The 22,145-nt window shown below is 39.3% G+C and overlaps 1 protein-coding gene across 1 annotated transcript; it reads left to right on the top strand.

Annotated features, from left to right (window-relative positions):
* The first annotated feature begins 1,530 nt into the window (after positions 1-1,530).
* Positions 1,531-21,758, top strand: tnfsf10l (TNF superfamily member 10, like). The gene is made up of 5 exons (XM_057344652.1): positions 1,531-1,902; positions 9,284-9,433; positions 15,813-15,849; positions 16,498-16,599; positions 18,348-21,758. Exons 1-5 carry the CDS (start codon positions 1,705-1,707, stop codon positions 18,800-18,802), a joined length of 942 nt encoding a protein of 313 aa, XP_057200635.1. The 5' UTR covers positions 1,531-1,704; the 3' UTR covers positions 18,803-21,758.
* The last annotated feature ends 387 nt before the right edge of the window (positions 21,759-22,145 follow it).

Here is a 22,145-nt window from a genome sequence, read left to right as displayed (position 1 = left end):
TTCTTTGTGTTCATGCGATCAAACAAGCCACAGAAGTAGGGAAACTGCGTAAAGGCCAAATAAATTACAATACAATGAGTTTAAATACATTCAACATGTTTGCTCTGGAGGATAGGGTTTTGTATTCAGGATTATTGTGTATTCAGTTTTTTGTCAGGCTCTTTGTATATACCATGAAGATAAGGTCAACGTGTTTAAAACCTCATCTCTCTGATCATCTCTGATTTTTAAAAGAGTGAATCTTGGCCCAAACTCTGTCATCCTACATTAAAGTTCATAGATCGTTTACTCACCTTCATGTTGTTCCAAACCCATACTTCCTTCTGTGGAACACCAAAGAAGTTTAGCATTATGAAAATAATTGAGTAGATGAGGACCAGGGGTTCTCATGCTCCAAACAAAATATGATCAAAGAATCATAAGTAGTCCATATGGTAATATGTAGCTATATGATAATATAGCTATATGATAACTTTGTGTGAGGAACAGACTGAAGTTATTCACTTCTTTGAAAATCTTGTCTTTCGACAGCACTAAATTTCATTGCTAGTCATGGTATATGACAGACAGAAGCACATGAGATATCCAAACCCGAGGGGTTGTCTTAAATGTCCTATTGCTCACCTCTTACGTTGCTCAGCCACAACTGACAATCTGTGACAAAGGTGTGAGTATACATCTGCGAAGATACATCAGACATCTGTCTTCCATCTCCACTGGACCCTTGTATAGACAAACATCTCACACACTACGCTCATCTCCTGCTGTTTATGCCTGAGACAGACGGAAAGGCTGTAGATATATTTACAGTGTATGGAGAGGAGTGAAGGTTCTTATCCCTTAAAATTTACTGTTGACCATTTATCTGAAGAAGACTGGAATGTTCAAGACTGGTGAAAAGCGCAAATGATAAACATAATTTATCAGTCTTTCATCTCTGATTCTTGTTTAGGCTGATCAATAAATGTAATATTGTCTTAACATATTTTAGTTTATGTTAGTGAAATCAGTTAGCTACCCTGCGTTTTTATATTAAGTCTCAAAGCTTTATGGATTAGTAAATGATTGTGTTCACTGTATTGCATTTTGTTGTCTTATCAAATGTGAGATTGAGGCTAGCATTGCTGTCAAAAGGTGAAATATTAAAAATGTTTTAATCTAATCTATCATTACTCTAAAATAAAGTCCTAACACCACAATCAAGAATAAGCTTAAAATAAAGGTGGAATAAGTTTGGGCATGTGGTATGTAAAAAATGTTTATAAAACGTATTTAATATATGTTTTGCTGATTCATAAACTGTTTTGAGATTCATAATTGTTGTACTGTTTATAATTAGCTCAAAACCTGATAATAGTTGAGGTTATCATTTCGGGCATTTGTTTTGAAATGTTTTCTGTAAATTTCTTATGGAAAAAAATAGAACAAATATTTAAATACCAAAACATATGGTCTCGGTCTGATAGGCCTACAGGAGAAACTCTTTAGCATTTGTAGGTACCTTGAGAAACTCTTGAGACTCAACCCCTCAGTGTCGAACACACTTCACGCACTCTAGTTGTGCAGCATTACTCAGCGCGTGCGAGTGTCGAAGGCTCTCCCACGGTCACTTTCCACTAAGGAGTTTAGTCAGCGACAGCGTCCCGTTGCAGACTAGTATTTGTTTGTCACTAACTCGTATTAAACACACGTCTTAGGAATGCCATGGCTACTCAGAATAACCAGGATTACTTTCGGTCGGTCAGCAGCGAGTCCACCACATACATGATGGTTCCTGCGAACAGCCGTGTTCGGGACTCGCCGTCGAAGTTATGGATCGCTATGGTCGTGATCGTGGTGGTCGTGCTGCAAATCGCCTCGACCACCGGACTTTTTGTCTACTTAAACATGTCTTTATCACACGTAAGTTTTCCTCATGTTGTACTTATTTTCCCCTTCTTTTTGCTACCAAACAAAAACATCAAATGTGCGTCAAAACCCATTGATCTGCCACGAAATTTTGAGCATCATAGGAACTTTCGACCGGCTTGTTTAAACCCAGAGTGGCATGTCGAGTTAGCATTTTTTTAAAGATTTCCACGTGCGTATGATACCTCAAAAGATCTGCATGGGTAAGGCATGGGTTCACTAGCCTTTGATATTCAAATATTCAGTTGCAGATTGGTGGCATTTCATTTCTACAATAATTTATTTTAAAAGATTATTAGGATGAAAACCAACTGTTACTAAAACAGTATGTTGAGATTGATTGTGATGATGAAAATTTCCGTTAATTTAATTTGATATGATATACATTAATTATATCTAAGAACTTATAGCAGTTCTTATCTGTTTCATATGTTGTCACATTATTAACTCTGTATCAGTTAACGTTATACACAACTGCTTAAGTTATGAAAAAAGTCACATGTTTGGTTAAATGCAACTGTTTTAAACATTAAAACATGCAGCTTTAATGACTTTATATTATTTGAAAATGATTTCAGATTAAAAATGATGTCACATCACAGTAGTAAAGGCACTATCTGATTAGACACAATGCAAATTATTTTTGGAAGAAAGTTTCTTAGACAAGTTATGTGTCAGTTACCAATATGTATAATTACTTACTTATTACATGTTATGTCATGTTATTTTTACTTTTATATTAATATGTTATATTAGTTTCTGTGCATGTTTCAGTTTCCAGTTTGGCATGTCATGAGCCAAAATGATAACAGCAGGTACCTGTAAAGTGCACACAGTTTCCCGGAATACAACGTCAACATACTTTGAATCAGAATTTTAGATGGATACGGTCAATGACTCTTTCACTCTTTTAAAGTGCAAAAAAAACGTTTATAGATAATAAGCATAATACTTATACTAAGGTCATACTTGGTTTAGTGAACTTAATCATTTTTTTAACATCACAATTAAGATTTTCAGATTTTGGACATAATTTTTTCAGTTTGTGAAGAGTTAGTCATAATAATCACTAAACAGACTGTGGTTTTGATTTGGGAGTCAAGCACACAGGATGCTCCAAAGAAGTTGGGCTTACAACATTCAACAACGTGTAATGTGTCCCTGTTGTCTTCTGTCTCTTTGTCACGAAGTAATGCTGTTTAGTTTTACGCTGACCCATATAGTTGAAGGTTATTTTATTGCTCAGTCATGTCAAAAACCATTGTAGGTGGGTTATTGGGGACTCCCTGGATTTTAATAAATAACAAAGATAAATACGAAAACAAATCTGAGGTTACTAACACATCTGTAACACTCTGGTAACATGTAACTGCCCTTCGATCAGCATAGCCAGTAAAGTGATAGTACTCGGTGAGATAAGACTGATCGTTTCAAATAAACACTCTACCTCCATGAGGAAAAAAAAAGGTTAATTCACGGCCACACGGCGAGATTGTAAACACAACAGGGTGGATAAAGAGAAAAGCTCCCATGCAAGTCGCCATCGCTGACCTATTTATAAATAACTACAATTGACAAAATCCATTTAGAATGTGTGATTCAGCTGGAAGGTGGTGCTGGGTCATGCCAGGGTGCCTGGTTTGAAACAGCGCTTTTTGTTTTGTTTTACATTTTTTAGTTTATGCCAGCTCCAATCTCCCTCAATCAGCATGGTATGTGTGTAGTTTTGGGTAGGCCCCTCATAAACACTATAAGATAAAATCATTGTAAAGTAATACCCTGCGAGAACATGTTTGCCTCGTCTCTTAAGGTCCCCTTGGTAAACCTCCTGTGACATTTTTCATTGGCAAGATCCACAACGCTTCACTCTCTCACCCCCTTTGTTTTCCTCACTTCTTCAATCTGTCTTTATTCTTATTCAGTCGGTTCTTCTGTGCATATGCTTTTTACCCAGAACGTACAATTACAGCTAATTTTGGCTGCCTTTCCTCTGATAGTTCTTAAAAGATTCAAGTTACACTGTGTTTGCCAGGTCCAGTGAAGTCATGGATAGATTCCAGAGTTACACAAAGTTTTTATTCCACATGGTTCAGCCATGGATGCAAAATTGAGGACAAAGCTCTAGAATTTTACAGATATATAGTGACTGAGCAATTTAAGACATTTTTATAATTAGTAGATGTAGGGGGAAACACATCTGAATTCATTCGGAAGCAATGAGAAGTTTTTTGCATCCTAAATAAGTTAACCTGAGCCTATCCACTTTTCCAGCACATTCATTAAATCTTAAAGATCATACATTTTGTTTTTTATAATAAATGTGAGAAAGGTTTGAAATACATTATCTAGCCTATTTTAAAGGCCTAATTTAGTTCACGTGGAAGTTGTTCCAAACCTGTATACATTTCTTTGTTCTGTTGAACACAAAGAAAGATGTTTGGAAAAATGTTGGCAACTGACATTTCTGGGTCATCACTGACTAGTACCATAATAGGAAAAATGGCAAATGGTAGTCAAGGGTGTCCTAGAACTGTTTGCTTTCCTAAATTCTTCAAAATATCTCATTTTGTGTTCAACAGAAAAAAATATATACAATAATTTTTCCTACTATGGTATAGTCAATGATGTCCCAGAAATGTCAGTTAACTAACTAACATTTTTCCAAATATCTTTCTTTGTGTTCAGAACAAAGACATTAAAGGGGTGCTGCAGCGGTGTGTCATGCATTCTAACTTCTTTACAATGTTAAACGTGCTGTCTTCTCACGCTTAACATGGTCAACTTGTCAAAAAAACGATTTGGGCATATTATGTAGTATTTCTGTGCTCGATACACTCCCCCAGCGATTGTACAGGTTTTTTCGAACATATAAAACTGTTTCGTAACAATTTTTCTTAGTCCCTTATTGGACAATTCTCCCGGAAAAGCACGCGGCATGCCCACGAGGTAGCAAGGAGAGCAGGAGAAGGAGCATGCGCAGACGTCACTTTCACTTGTGTGCAAAAGAAAGAGAGAGAGAGCATACGTTCGCGAAGTTCAGGCGCTTGTTTGTTCGCTATATAAACGGTGGATACAACGCTGGATTTGGAGGTCGTTTGAAACTGATATATGGAGCCGTCCCAGCGCTAAAGGATACCGGACATGAACCGCATGCGGTGAGTGAAACTGATGTCTGTGTTCTGTTGGCAATGGGTGCGCACGTGCTTTAGTTCAGCCCACCCCTCCCCCCGCACGTGCCGTATGCTTTCGGAAATAATCGTACAGCTGTATCTATGTTTTATAAATGTGATCAAACTAAATACTCTTCGAAGATACGAAGTATGCAATACTACTCTATATGTACTCAAGATTAATATGAGATTTGCAGAAACCGCGTGTGTTAGGGCCGCTTTAATACAGATTTTGAACAAAGGGGGAGTAAATAAAGAAAGAATTCTTTTTTGGGTGAACTATCCCTTTAACATTAGTTAATGCATTAACTAACTTAACTAAAAATGAGCAATCCTACAGCATTTTTTAAATTCACCATGAAACAGAAGTTGAGATTGACTTCTTTTCCGTATCGTGACGTACATCCGAGGGAAACGGCTTCTGAAATTTGAAAAAAAGTAGGGCGGAACTTCATGTTGCCCTCTCCTAATTGTTTGGATCATTGTAAGTTGGCCTGATACACCACCGGTACCACCGGTACATTTTTAAATCAAAAGTAGAAACTGTTACCGTTACTTAGGCTAATACACAGTGAACTAACATGAACTACTGTATTGACATTAACTTATATTCAAAAAGATGAATACATGCTGAAAACGATATGCTCATTGTTAGTTCATGTTAGCTAATGCATTTACTAATATTAACAAATTCAACCTTATTTTAAAGTGTTACCAATATATTTTCAAGGATTAAACAGCACTGTTGTATTTGTAGAAGGATTAAAAGTCATTTTTTGCAGAGGGCCAGTTATCAAAATGACGGGAAATAAACAAAAATAATTGAGAGAGTTATATTGAGAGAAAATGTGCTGAAAATAAAGACACACACGCTCACTCCTGCTCTCACACACACATACACACAGCTGTTGTCTAATGAACATTTTCAGCACTAATATAAATATCCTGTGCCTCCTTTCAGTGCTCTGGTCAGATGGGACGCTCGCAGTATTGTCCTAAAACACAAGTAAACACCTCACATTTACTCCATTATCAGAGCCTGCAAGTTCAAACACAGGCCCCAGTTTACATCAACAGTCCTGCTAATACAATGGTATTCCCTCATTTAGATCCATTAGTATAGGAATGACCTCAGCTGTGGGGAACGACTTCATATGACATTTAAGGATAAGGGGCGTTGTGTTTCTCTTTGTTTTACAATGATTTTAATAAATGTACATCTTCCTAACATGATTAGACCCCAAAAAAGTCATTAATATCCTTAATTCATACTATCCAATAAGAAATCTCAAGTTCATAATTAGTCCAGGCTGTGTATGTCAAGTTTAATTTCTCTGTTAATTATATGTGGATTTTTCTTCCCCGAAATACTTAGACACTTAAGCAGGGCTCCATGGCTGTTGGGGCCCCATTTGGGTTGAGAAAAGAAGTCTGAGCCCACTGACAGGCAAGTAGTTAATATTCTGGAAGTGTAGCCTTCAGTCAAACAGAGCAGAACTCAGGCGGAACAGGATGGACATGGCCTGACACTTCTTAGAACACCCAGAGGGCTTTCAAAATGCATTACAATGGCTTCCTAATAATACCTGCCTTCATTGGCCATTTACTAGAGATTTATGAAGCAATGAGAGGAGCCAAGACAAAGAGGATTATGAAAGAAAGGATAGATAACGTTGGCAACTGGGGGTTTGCCCACACACAATGGCACAGGTCATTGTAAAGTAGAATGTTTGTGTGCACAGGTGGATACTAGCGGGATTGGCATGCCGATTATGCATTTCACCAAAAGCATTAACTCATCAGAGAAGCATTGTTGGCATCATACACCTGTGTCAAGGTTCATATGCAGTCATGCACTCATTTTAGAGAAACTCACCGGGAAAATTGAGAAAACCAGGAAAGGAAAACACCTAACCAAGCTGCTTACATACAGTACGTGCCTTTCATTGTCAGTCTAAATAAAACTCAACAAGAGAACTTGCGCAAAAAGGGGCTTCCCTTTAATGAGACATGATTTACTACTTTAAGTGACTTTGCTTTAAAGAAACCCAATGCCACATTGTTGTTTTCTAGTACTAAGACAGGTTTTGACTTCTGTGTGGTCTTCCACAAAGAAAGAGAAACAGAGAGAGAGCAACCACATCAATGATCTTTGTTTGCCAAATGCATAAATTGAATATTTGGCTGGAAATTCCTTTGAAGATCTGTTTAGACAACCTGTTGCCCTTGGGGGTCTGTCTCTCTATCTCTTTCTCTAGATCTCACTCTCTCTCTCTCTCTTTCTCTGGGGCTATAACGGATGATTTGTATCATGACCAATTTTTGGTCTACTGTCTTTGAGACCACAGGGGGGAAATAGAAAAAATATACACATGGATCCTGCATGGACACGAGGTGGGAGAGAGAGTGAGACATTCTAGAGAGAGAGAGATGCAGAGACAGAGTGCCCCTGGCATGGATTTAAGTTACACGCCTGGTTTCTCTTATTTAATCCTTTCCCAAAAAATAAATGGATGTGGAGTGAAGCAGAAAGTTCAGTGGTGGCGTCTTTTCCCCAGCTAGAGAAATCAGGGCTAACACTGAAGCATTGTTTACGACTTCCTGCTGCCCTGTCTGGGATCAGAAACTCTCAGCCCCTCCGGAGCACCACTAGTCTCACTAACAGTGACTTAATACCACCATCGATGTTGATTTTACTTAAGTAATTTTACTGCATGTTGGTCTACGGCAGCCCATCTGCGTAAGATTATGTGTATTACGTAATACATGGATTTTGTTTACTGGTATTGAGTATTGGGTTAGAGGCATTGCACAAGATTTAGTGGAATGCCAGTACTGACCTTAATTAGTTCATTCTGAATTCTCTAATGCTTAATATAAATCATGATGACAAGCTGATCAATTGCTGGCATGATGTTAAACACACCCTGGATACAGGACAGTATGTCAAATTCCAGGCCAAGTGTAACTGACCCATTTCTGAGTAAGAGCGAGCAGGAAGAAAATGCTTAAAATAAATGTTGTTTACAATCATCGAAGCTTTGAGCATGTGAGTACAAGCATAAGCTATGACACATCAGATAAACTGTGTTAAAACCGTGATCTGTCAAAGGGCGTATCTGTGTTTCAGGTAAAAGTAGCTCAAAAGGTAAATAACCTTAGCTCAATAAACATAGCCATTATCAGAGAAATTTATTGCAGCAGACAAAGCCCTAATAACAAACTAACATTCATGTTCTTCACTCTTCTTGGGGCACTAATGTAGCTTTAATGGGTTGATCCAGGACAAGCCCCCTGTAAGCCCCCAAGCCCATCTCTAATCTGCACTACCATGAGACAAAAAACCCAAACTGGTTGTCGATCAACAAATTTGAAGGATTCAGGTCTCAGTCCTGTAAGTGCTTAAAAGACAATTTAGTAGGACTTCATAAAAAGAAGATTTGCTCTTATACAAGAAATTGCAAAATTTGTCTCAGATAAGTCACAGGCTCTTCGTGTGAGTGCGCCCCCTCAACATGGGGGCCCCCCATTACTTGCCAACAGTTCGAGCTAACTGCACACATGCGTTTTCTTCCACACCTTCGGCTGCCACGCTCCACCGGTAACTGGAGAGTCGTTAGGCGCTTTTGCGGACCGTGACTTAAGGCAGTTTCAGACTTGTGGCTTTAAAATTGTAAGCAGAGATCCTTAACTGCTGACATATATTTCTTGGAGAGACTTTTTAGGTTGCAGAACAGGGACGTGAAAGGACAGAAAGAGAGACAGAACAATTTAAAGAAAGTTGGACCCAGGTCTGGTTTCAGAGAAAGGTCATTTGAAAGTCCCTCATTATGTTGGACAAACCTCTCCAGCTGGCTTGAGGTCTGTAAGCCGAATCTGTACCCCACCAACTTTCCATTACGAGACCCATTGCAGATGTCCTCATCTGTTTTCCTGGAAAGGGTCAAAAGGGAAGCGTGCCCTCATTTTGATCTTCAGCCTAGCTTCAGCCTTGAGTAGATTGCTTCCTTATTGAGCCTTCTTCCATTCATCCTAAACCGAAATGCTTTTCCTCATTGTTCTAAGATCTGATGTTTCTTTCAAAATGCTTTATAATTTACTGATTTCAGAGAGATGGCTTGGTTCCCCATGACTGGTTCAGAGCCTCACACTAAAGCAACACTTTGAGATTCGGGCTTGTGTTCTAACTTTCATCTTATTGACAGGTTAAGAATCAGGGGGTTACAGAAGAGCTGCGGTGCCTGGGTTTGCTCAATGCACTGGATAAGGATAGGGACATTCCTGAAGACCTGGCCCAACTGTTCGGAGAACCTTGCATCAAACTAGCCGAGGGTATCAAGGCTTATATCTCTAAGGTGAGTTCACATTATGACTTGATTTTCTGTATTGTAACAGCTAGTACAAAACATTCTGCCTCCTCTTTTCATTTGTTGGGGTTGCCTGTTGAGGCAAGAGATATCTTAATAACAGCTATTAAAACGTCTTCTGGCTTATCAGCACATATGCAGAGTTGTAGACAACAGTTACTAGTGACGTTCCACATGAGCATGAAGCAACTTGCTATTACCATAAATGTGTCCAGGCAAGTGATTACAATCTCCTAAGGGAAGAAAAGTGGATGGTTGAGTCATGGGAGTGTTTTCAGGCATTTATGTTTGTATATGCAGCATTGTAGAGAATGAGTCACCACTCGTCCTGATCATGAACCAGTCCAACAGTCAGAGCTCAGATTTGAAGGAAATAACCTGGTTTTCCCCTGGCGTGGCTGGTTATCCCTTCAGCATCCAGCTTTTCCTCTCACAACCTCAAGTGGCTCTTACATGAAGAAAACTGACATGCTGTTTGGAAGTCTATGGCTTGATTCAAGTGTTGTTTTAAAGGTGTAATTTAAGTTGCAGAGTATCAATTACTTGAGGAAGCCTTTGTTTTTTCACTTGTTTGTTCGTTAAGCATTGCAGCGTTGCACTGGCATTTCTTTTTAATAATTTTCCATGCAAGCACTTTGTTTACCCAAGTCCCTCAGCTCTGGGAATATCTGTTATCAGATTTTATGGAGCGTGTCTACCCGTCCCAGTTTCCTCCGTCCCCCAATGCTTCACGCAACAGTCCGTGCGTACCGTCAAATCTTTCACTACTAATTGAGTGAGGCTGCAAACAATTTATTGGCACTTGGAGACAGAGGCATTTGCTTCTTAATTTAAAACACATGCGCCACTTCTGAGAGATGCAGTTATTGCAAGCTAAAGAATTCCCTGATCATGTTAGGGTTCGGTCACTGGAAAAATAAACAAATGAAGCTTTAGGACATGGAGAGCCTTTGTAAAATAAAGCGAGAATGACAGACTGCATAATGATGTTTGTGTGTCAATGTGTGATTACAAGTGTGAGTTTTGCTCTAAGACAGAGAAGATATTTATATGTAAAGAAAAAAATACAGGTTGAACAAGCACATGCAGAGGCTTTGGGCATCTTTCCAGCTTCATGTCAGCGCAAAGGTAAAGCACAGAAAGAGAAGGATCGAAGGAGTGAAGGAAATGCAGAGAATGAGTGAGTGAGAAGCGATGGAGGAAATTCATGTTTCTGAAGCAGTGGACCTTAGAATCTAGAGAATGCCAGAGCACCTGGTAGTTATTAAAGAGGGCTTGAAAAAAGAAAAGCAAAGTACTGCTCTTACGTCGACTTTAGCTGGACCCAGTACGTACAGGCGTGCAGTTTACACAAACCGCTGACCATTGGTGCGTCTTGGCTTACTGTTGCCCTTGTTGGGCTTTAATATGAAGTTAAACACAGACTGACTGTGCTCAGCTAACAATAGTCAAACCCTGGAAGAGTTTGGTAAATTCATCGAACAGATGCTTGTGTCCACTGAGAATCACACAGGCATGCCTGCGGACATCCCAACACCAGTCAACAAATCAAGAGTTGACACTACAATCTCGGGCCAAAATGGATATGATCCAGCCTAGAATAATATCAGCATTCCAAGGAATATTATATGCTCAACAGGCACCTGAGTAGGGCCCAGGGAGTATCCTCTCAATATCCCCAAATCCCTGCTCAGTTTCCTTCAAAACTAAATGGGATGTTTTGTACCCCCCCCAACCCAACAGGTTTGGTTCTCCACTTGTCTCGGATTCTCTGAATGACTCATTAGATGAGGAAGCATCTCGTCGTCAGGTTCACATTCGCCTTGCTGCATCACCACCAGCACACCAGAGTCAGAAACAGATTTATGATGAAAGCCATCATCACATACGGGGCATTCCGCCAGCCACAGACTCTTTCAGCCTCAGAACAAACACAAAGACCATCTCTGTCTGCCCTCTAACCTTTATCTTCTGTATAATCATAGCTCAAAGACTGTGATTTTGGTGGTGCGGTGGGTTTTATGACATGTGGTTTGTTTGGATAAATGTATTTTTCGATTACAAGAAAGCAAACAGCTTGTAGTGAGACAAAGAAAGAAATACAGGGGTCTGGTAACACAAATAAACACAAGATTTTAGGGTGAAAACCAAAAACGATCTTGGAAAATTGAGAGATGTAATGAAGAGTAATACAGCCCAGTCCGTTTGGCATTCTCTTGTTGCGACTGTGTGGAGTACAAGACGGTTCCCCTCTTGCCCAAAAAGTGCTGAGCTCCCAAAGCTGGTATTACTTAGAGTCGAATTTCAGCGAGCGCTCTCTAGCGAACTTTCTTTTTAACCGAGAGAGAGAGAGAGAGAGAGAGAGAGAAGAAGAGGAATAGAGAGATTAAGTCAGGTTTAAAGCCTCGGAAGTCATAAACCCCAAACAGAAATGGAAGACAGCCTGTCACATTTATAACAAGTGTCATGGTGTCAAAAAGCCTGATGATGGAGGAAGACACTATTACAAATACATTAACCCCAACTGCTTTGAACGTTTAGGTGAACAGATAATGATAAGGTTAAAAACCTGCAGACTTTTACAGAGGAGGGAGGAAGGTTTAAGGATATATTCAGGGCTCTGTTGCGCTATGTATTGGAGCAGCGGGGTCTCAAAAATAGGGGTCCAGGGCACAGAGGAATTGGGCCAACCCCAGACGGCAGCCAAAAATGGCAGGAAACAACTTGTAATTACACACACACATCCCATTCATTCAAAGGCCTATAACAGGCATACATTGATATTATCCACTGTCTGTGTGGAGTGTATATGAAAAACTAACAATGAAGATCAATCTCTCTTATGGTATTTTATATTATAAATATGAATAATACTATGAAATAATATATATCAACAGTTTTTCCTACAAATATACAGTTTATGGTACAGCTTATTTGTCAATTACCCTTAAACAGTTTGTTTACAAGTGTATTTTGTGTATTATTGTGTGTGTGTGTTAATATCAGTTTACACTGTTTAAATTGTTACCTAAATTTAATAAATGGTGTCTCTAAAAACATGTGCCAACAAGTTCAGCTAATATGCTGTTCTCTAAAGGAAATTTCAGCCAATTAAGTTAGATTAACTGGTTCCTTAAGTAGACTTCACAGACTAAGTAACTTTTTGATTCAAATCTTGTTTATACTTATTAATTTCTATTTAACTGGATAAATTTTAAAACACAGGAAGGAAATTAAGTGTCATGTCAATTAAATTGGAGTAACTTCTCTCCTCAGAAGTGCATATTACAAGAAGTGAAATGTATGAAACCGGGTCCACATTCACCATAGGGAACACTAATCACCCCAAGTATTTACAATGACACAATGAAGAAAACTATCTATATTTATATATTTATAACAATTTAATCATATTTAAATGCTCCTATAAATGTGCTTTTAATCCAACGATCAAATAACCTTATAAATAATTACAGGTTCTAGGAATAATTTTTTGTACATAATCATTTTTAGTTAAAGATCCAGTGTATGAAATTTAGTAGCATCTAGTGGTGAGATTGCGAATTGCAACCAACGGCTCACTCCACCCCTCCCTTTTGAAGCACTACGGTAGCTGACAGAGAACTAAGACGTCGTCACGTTTTCGCGTCTTTGCCGAAGCAGTAGAGCAGTTTGTCCGTTTAGAGCTACTGTAAAACAACATGGTGAATTCCATGTAAGGGGACCCGCGATGTGTGTAGATAGAAATAGCTCACTGTAAGGTAATAAAAACATAACGCTTCGTTAAGATCTTTTTACACGTCTGAAGACATAGTTATGCAAATTAAATTGCATTTTTGTCAATAGATCATCCACCTTTAACACTTTTTTGTTTTGTTTTGCACAAAGTAAAAGTTTAAAACCTGAGATTTTAAGTGTGGTTTCATAAAACAAGGATTGTTTTCATTATCGACAACAGTAGGGTTTACAGTGTACCTGACCAAGGCTGAGTCACACAGGGCAAAGTCTAGTGCTCTGAGATTTATTGTTTGCTGTGTTCTGTGCCTCAAGGAAAGCAACAGTTTTTATTAATAATACGTCTCCTGGAGGAAGGGAGAGCACAATGCTTTGTTTCTGCATGGCACAGGCACACACAGCCATATTAAAGTATTGTATTGCTGTCTGGGCTAAGCTGATCTGAAGAGGAGTCTGATGCCTTTCTCTGCATGCTGTGTGCATGCACTCACCCACTTCCTACCCCCTTAATGGAGGAAAAATGTTCCTCGGCTACACGCCTTTTCTGGCTCATGTGTGTGGAAGGGCAAAGGTTTAACACTGGGTGTGTTTATTGTTATTGTTGAGGTCTCTGCATGGCTCTGTTCTTTGCCCGCACCTTTGAACTCTGTTATGTTTTTAGTTAAACAGATTGTGGTTGCTTTAACTAGACCTCACTCAATGCCTAGCCAAAGAATACTAAAGGAATGTGTACAGGATTCTTACTGGAATTCATATCACAAATAGGAACCAATCCTAAAGGATCGTTCTGGGATTAAGTAATAATCCTCTGGAATAATGTAGGATTGTTACTGGTTAAAGTGAAATTCCTATGAGACTTTTTTCGTTCTCATTTAATTCTTACAGTTCTATTGGACATTGTTTAATATTTATAAGAATCTTACTGGACTAGTTGGAAGGACATTTCACTGGAGGTTTCACTAAATGTACAGCCGACCAAAAATTACAAACGTTTCCCTTGCATTATCTATTCAATAATGATTGTAGGAAGGAGTTTCGTTTTTTGCTGAATTTTGTGGAAAGGTTTCATGGTGTACATTTAGGTGGCTTGGTTATGGTCCGATTTTACCCAAACAATTACTTCTCCCTCTTTCTTTCCTTCGCTACACGAACCACTGGCTTTTATCTGCTCCATGTGTCAAATGTGGAATTGATTTTAGGCTCATTTACCAGAAATGATATAGCGAAAAGGAAAAAGCCCTGGTCAGAAATCCATCTCTGCTGTGGCCTGTGTGAGATTATGTCATGTTGTAAAGCCTGCAGCCCCGCACTCGGCTGTCTGATGAATGGAGAGGAGAGAGAGAGTGCCAAGAACAACAGCGACTCCATCACACACACTCACTCCTGAATGATGGCTAGACAGAGAGACTCAGGAGAGAGAGAGAGAGAGAGAGAGAGAGAGAAGGCAGGAAAGGGAATAATCCATTATTACTTAAAAAGAACTAAATCATGTTCGTTTGTTGTTATATTAAACACAGTCATGTCATGTACCCTAAATTAAAAAGCTTGCATTGAAACCCAGTCACATTTAAGACATACTAAGATAGACACAGCTTTAAAATATACTGCGAAACACAACATGGCAAATCGCCATACGTTTTATAGATATGAAATATAGAGTAAAACTTTTAACACTGCCAACATTTAATTTGTTGTAGTTCTGTTTAAGTGGAGTTCAACCTTTATGCGAGAATTATTTAAGAGAGTACTCAAGTATTAAAGCCTGAGGGAGTTTGGTTGAACTTTGACTTGTTACTTAGTACATTTTTGAAACCTGAATGGCTTTTTTTCCTCACTGACACTCTTTGTTGCTCCTCATCGTGCTGTCTGCTGTTGTCTGGTTTGAACAGAATGACTAATGTCTTGACTGCATTTGTAACAAATCATACGGTTTTTATTCATTTCACTTGGCTAAATCACTTGGGGGTTGGAACATATAATAAGCCATGGAAATATGCCATTGAGAAGTGTGTTATTGATTCAAGGCCCGGCCGCAGGGACTGATAGGCTGAATGGGGGGGTGACTTGTTAAAATATGGCTGTCACAGATTACTGAAAAAATTGCCCTCGAGCAAGGTGACCCTAAAACTATTCTTAGCAGTTTCACGCTATGGCTGACCCTCCACCTCTAGTGTCTGTTAGAGTCTGTTGGCTTAATTTTTATTAAAGTGATAGTTCCCCATTGACTTGCATTGGTTTTGTGGTCATACAATAGAATTAAATGGGGGCCAGTGCTGTTCGGTTACCAACATTCTTTAAAATATCTTATTCATAAAGGTTTAAAATGACAAGAGGGTGAGTCAATGATGACAGAATTTTTATTTTGGGTGAACCATCACTTTAAAAAAAGAAAAAAATGGAGTCCTACGGTAATAATAAAATGGTAAATTAACTTTTATCGGGCTGTTTCGTAACTTGAGGTCAACTTTCTCACCACAATCAGCAATGCCTATGAGACAATAAACAAAAACCAAAGGAGGAAAGACTGAATCTGAATCATCCAGTTTCACATTCCTGTTAAGAATCTAGAATCTGAAGACTCATCAGATGTCACAGTGTCATGTGTTGACAGGACTTTTTGTGTTTTCCGCAGGTTACAGACAGTATCATCTCCAAACAAGCCTTTCATGGTGAGTATGTGAATAGTCATTTATCTAAAAGAATTACAGTTTTCCAGAATCACAATGACAGAGCAAAGCATACATTCATGGTTGACTTATATTCTGAAACAATGAGACAAAAATAGACATTACAAACACATTTACATTTAGTCATTTAGCAGACGCTTTTATCCAAAGCGACTTACAGAGAGTTCAGGGAGCAATAAAGCGATATGTCATACAGGAGCAGTAATACAATAGGTGCTAATACAAAGTTACTAGTTTCCACAAAAGCCAGACCAATACCTGTTGAGAGAAAGAGAGAGGGTTAGTGGTTTTTCTCTCTCATTTGCCTGTCAAGTATTCACAGAAGAGATGGGTTTTAAGTAGTTTTTTGAATGTTGTGAGACATGTGGTTGACCGGACTGAGTTGGGAAGAATGTTTCACCAGGAAGGAGATTTTGAAGGAGAATGAGCGGGAAAGCGATTTACTGCCCTTATGAGAAGGCAATACAAGACATTGTGATGCATTGTGTGACAAGACACACAATGCATCTAGCACCAACATACTGAACAGTCTGAAGAACGGGAAACTGGTTATAAATCATGTTTTAATTCATATTTTTATCATATATTTGTGCTGTTGTTGACTGTATCTACTTTCTGTTTTATCCTCAGAGGCAAGAGCCATGCCTCATCCATATAATACATCAGGGTCAAAGTTAATGACCACAGTGACACAACGACCATCAGCCCACCTGACTCTTAGCAGCCTCCCAGGTGAGTGAGTGTGTGTGTGTGTGTGTGCGTGCGTGCGTGCGTGCGTGCGTGCGTGCGGAGATAATAAACCATGTGCGTGTGTGCGTGTGTGTATACAGTATTAGTCAAAGGTGAGGACAAATATATTCCTTTCTGTTTCTTTTTTCAACACGTATATTGGTGAAGTCATATACAGTATAACACAAAATAAAGAATGGGCTGTACAGGATATGAATGGTGACCAAAAGAAATGTTTAAATCAAAACGATCTTAGATTTTAGCTTTTTATTACAGATAACAAATTCTGGGATGTTTTTCAAACATTATCTTGGGACTACTAGGCTGTTTTACACACACATTTGGGTGTCATTTGCTTATCTATCAAATGAGGACATTCCATAGACTTCTATTGTCGTTATAGCTAGTTATAAACACTATAACCTAACCCTAAACGAAAACTTTTTACAATTTTGAATTTCTTATGTTTTTACAAATGAGGATGTCCCCAAAGGGAGGTTTTGTTTGGATTGGTCAGGTTTTGCTCCCTTTTGGTTACACATTTTAAATTAAACTGGAAACACTCATTCAGTCAGGTGCATCCAAACTTTTTTCTGGTGTTGTAAATGCACTTTAAAGGTGTTTTTTATATACTTAATTATACTGTATGTCTATTGTGTTAGGATTAAAGTCATATTTACTTTCAGTCAGGCATTCTACAAGGAAATTAAAGCAAGTCAAACCGGCTTTGTTTTAAATCTGCTCGCTTAACAGTGAGGGAGTGAACAGATCTCTTTCTTTCTTTACATGTGAACCATTTCTCTACACAGCAGTTTTTATTCATAAACCTGTCCGCACAATGCATGATGACGTCATGTTGGATCACACATGCAGCCGACTTCGAACAGCCAGAACTGTTTAATGTTCAGGAACATCTACATTAACCACCATGATAACAGTGAACATCACATCTGCAGTTCATGTGTTGTTTCATTGTATCTGTTTTGTCAGAAGCATAGCCCCCTTAAAACTTTTTGAACATTAAATCACAGGTTTTGCGTGATATTGATCTTCGTTGTGTTCAAGGAACATGCCGCCTGTTCTGTCCATGTCCTCTACTACACCTCCCTCTCTCCGTTCTTCGACTTCTCACTGCCCGTGACTAGCTCTCCTACACAGCTCTGCCTTCCTGTTTCAATCTCTGCTGTTCTTTTAAGTCAATCCACCAATCTTTCATTCCTCCCCGTGTGAATTATGCCTTTTTTTCTTCACCTGCTCCTCGCCTCTGATCCTATTTCTCTTTACAAGCTGATTTGTTGCCGTTTCTTGAATCATTTGCTTTTCCACATTCTTAAAGTCAACATGAAACGAAAACTGACCCTATTTATTTTCTTAGTTCACGTTCCTGGTGTTATTGCGCACGATTCATCAGTTATTCCAAAGACATAAACATGTTGTCTTTGTAATATGTCATTAAAATGTAATAACTTGCTCCACCTCTAAAATGACTTGGCTGACATCATCTAGATCTTATGGAGTGTTGGTTAATGGGTCATTTAAGTATTGATTTAGGCTACTTTGGTAGGTAATGCATACTAAAGCAGTCATTTTAGTCAGAATCATTTTAATAAAGATTTCAGCAATATTACAGAATAATGTTACTATACGTCAAAAAGGTCATTTTTACAATGCAGTCAATTCCTGGTGGATAAAACCTGTCCCGGTCCACTTTTTGTTGTTAAATATTCTTTCTCTCGCTCACTTTGCTTCAGGTGGTGCTCAGTATTCCAACCCTCAACCAGACCTGCACCAGTCCTGCCGCCACCCAGTACGTTCCTGGGCCAACCAGAGCTTTGGCGCCCATCTGCACAACATGACGCTGACCAACGGTCGCCTTCGTGTACCCCAGCATGGCCGCTACTACCTGTACTCCCAGGTGTACTTCCGCTATCCCTCCCCCAGCGAGGGCGATGAACACAGCGTGAGCCACCAGCTGGTCCAGTGCATCTACAAGAAAACGTCCTACCTGAGGCCCATTCAGCTTCTGAAGGGAGTAGGGACCAAATGTTGGGCGCCAGAGGCAGAATATGCCCTTCATTCGGTATACCAGGGCGGCCTATTTGAGCTGCAAGCGGGCGACGAGGTTTTCGTGTCCGTCTCTTCTCCCACAATGGTGTACGGCGAGGACTCTTCTAGCTACTTTGGAGCTTTCCGTCTGGATCTGTAAGAGAGGAACTAAACCAGGACCACATTACCCAGAATGCACTGGGTGGATCACTTTGGGGGCTGCCGCCCAAAGAAAAAGACGAATCATTTCATTGTTTCATTTTCCTTTTTATAAAACAGACTTGTGAAGGATGCGTGACCGCGGGACGTTCGTTCATGGTTATTTTTTTAAGACAGAGGAATGTATGTATATTTCTTTAATCACATCATAGATGTGACTCTCTGAAACAAACGGGAGAGAAACACGCGAGGTGAATCTGTGCCAAAAAATCTGTGAGAAAAACACGCTCTTGTCCGCTGGAGGGGAATATTTTTGTGTACAGCTGATCTACAACAGATTTTAAAAATAGAGATATGACAAGAGAGCAATGACAGCGGGAATGTGGAGGAAAGAAAGAGGGGAGTGGAAGTATGTGGCTCTACCAGCCTCAAAGGAGCATCCTGACGGGTTGCAGAACCGTGGAATTTCTGTCCAGTCGAACCAGTGGAGCAGCATGCCCTCAAAAAGACCTAAAAACATACGACACGCACACACAAACACAGGAGAATTCCCCCTCGTGCACAGATTGCACGCACTCATGTGAACATTTTTGCCTTATGGAAGATAAAGCAGACTTTAAATAAATGACAAACACACGTATGTTTAGTCTCCAATTACAACACAAATCACACAAGAGACCTTGGCCAATTTTCTTTCAGTTTTACACACAAACACACCTGTGCACAAACACACACAGTCTCCCTCTGCTGTCTCCTTGGGATGCAGGAGGAAGTATTTTTAGGGAGGAACGCAAAAATGAAACATGCTCCCTAACTCACGTGGGAAAAGGTTAAATAAACACAACACCCCGCCCACAGTCGTACAATGCCTTGTTTTTACCTTGTTGCACACACACACACCCAAATGCCTTGTTCATACATTTGATCTTTTCTGTGATTGTTTGGTTCAGCCTGTGTATATATTGTATTTAATTCAGAGTCGTGAGGTTTGGAATTGAATGTATAAGCGTGTTAATGCTGGCTTTTCTACTTATGTTTTTCCTCCCGTACAAATCAAACACTCCGAGCCTCCCACTGTAAATGTGCATGGCCAAATGAAGCAGCATTGAGAAAAATGACAATCTTGATAGAAGCCCAGATTTTCTCAGAAAGCGTGTTTGTTTAGAGGAGGAGAGGGCGGAGAAATAACGTTCCAGTGGAAATGATCAAGTGCTGTCACAATAGCGTTTCTGAGAGCGAGTAAAACACTCTGTTGGATTTCATAGTAGAACCACAATCTGGTTTTCTTTGTGTACTCTGCCCCAGTTTTTCTCGATAAAGGCAGCGAGCTAAAGGCCCCCTGCCAAGACGATGTCTTGCATCCCATTACAGGGAGCAGCGTGGAGTCGAGGCGTTTTGTGGCATTTAGCAGTGGACATAATGATAGATACTTCATTCTCGTCTCTATACAGCTATCAGCTATTTGTCTGATACTTGGAACTAGACTTAATCCAAAGGGGAAAGACGTGATACAGCTTCTTTTAGTGTTACATTTAACACTAGCGTTGAACATGATGTTGTCATAAGACTGTTATAACATGTCAAAACGCCACCAAATTTCTTTACACAGGGTGCAATGTTTTTAATGTTTTTATAAGGGAATGTGACATCAGATACCACTAGGTTTTTCTTAGTAAAGGGGTAGTTTAGCCAAAAACAAAAATATTCTGAAAAATATTCATCATTAATATTCAGTCTTGTGCAGAACACAAAAGAAGATCATTTAAAAAATGTTGGCAACAGAAACCCGTTGGTCCCTATGCACTTCTATTGTATGGACAGAAAACCAATGCAAGTCAATGGGGGCCAATAGTTTTCGTCTACCAACTTTTTTTTTTTTAAATAGCTTTGGTGTTCTGTAAAAAAATGAAAGATATACATACATACAGGTTTGACATGACATGGGGGGAATGATGAAAGAATCTTTGTTTTTGGGTGAGCTATACCTTTAATGTTGGTTGATATGTATGTAAATACCTTAGTACATTTGTTATGAATGCATTTGCAATGTCTTAACGTTAGTCTCAGATTGCTCTTATCAGCCCATTAGGTTTCACTTTTTAAAGGGAGCTGTTCAGACCTGAACCCAGATCTGTGTTAAAGCCATACACAGCATCATCACTGCATCATGTGGCAGCCTGATGAGGTTTTGGACTCGATCACAACCATAAACATCAGATCACAAGATGTGATGCTGCAGAGATCCCAAGAGTACAGACCCCAGTTGCTCTCCCTCTTTTTCAAAGGACCACCTTGAGATATGAACTGTTGTGAACACATGAGAAGTCTGAGCACGCGTGTGCACACAAGTTGAAATTTGTACCGATCTGCACAACATGGAGGTCGTGGTGGGTCAGGAAAAAGAAATATGACTAAATTCCTGTGGATCTAAATAGATTACAGGGGGACTTACCCTCTGAACCGCAGAGGAACACAATGTGAACAGGGAAGATAAATGTTTTAGGTGCGTATGTGCGTGAGAGTGTGTTTTCTTAATTAAATGCCTGACTGCTTTAAAAAGCATTGGATGTGATGGTTTGCATGCCCACTTTAAACAAAAATCTCACTGAGCTCTGCTGAGACTTTACAGGACTGCTGTGAAAAACTTCAGGGGGGTTGAACATATTGAACTTCAGTGAGCAACATGAACTGTCAGGCCAAACAAAAAGACTATTGTTTTTTTCTTTTCTAGCGAGAGCCATTCAACGTTTTTTTTCTTTCTTGGGATTGTTAAATTCTCAGACCGCCAATCCTCGAGTAATTTTTTCCATTTAAAGTAAGATACACTGTTTACAAACTTTGTGCCTCCCTTTTGATAAGAATGTACTGATGACTCACTCTTTATAGTAGGATTTTACAGTGTGTTCTTAAAATATGCTTGAGGTGTCACTTGCAAAAATTAAAGTGCCTTTTCTAAATCATGACTCGCGTCTTGTTTGTTGTTTCGTGAGCTCTTTGCAGTTTTGTTGGTTCATTTTTGCTAATGTTGCACACACAACACCGCAACTTCTCCAGTCACACACGCACACATTCATGCCTTCTCCTATTCAAAAGACAATATAACATTCTTGTATTTTTGCTTTTATATACGTGCCACAGACTAACCCTAAGCCTGTCCTAAACGGACAATTCTCTGCATTAAAAAATGACTATCCAGGAATACTTTTTATCTGTAAGGACACCTCAAATGGCGGTTTGGCTGAAAAGGCTTAAACTTAAGTCTTCCAGACATCCATGAGTCGCCATCATTCTCACTTCTGCTCAGGCTCTTAACGTCCTACATTCACAAGAACGAAACATACAGC

Source organism: Triplophysa rosa, linkage group LG1, assembly GCF_024868665.1.
Source record: "Triplophysa rosa linkage group LG1, Trosa_1v2, whole genome shotgun sequence".
Taxonomy (NCBI): Eukaryota; Metazoa; Chordata; class Actinopteri; order Cypriniformes; family Nemacheilidae; genus Triplophysa; species Triplophysa rosa.
Note: the sequence above shows the minus strand (reverse complement) of the source record. Positions and strands in the feature narration are given on the sequence as shown.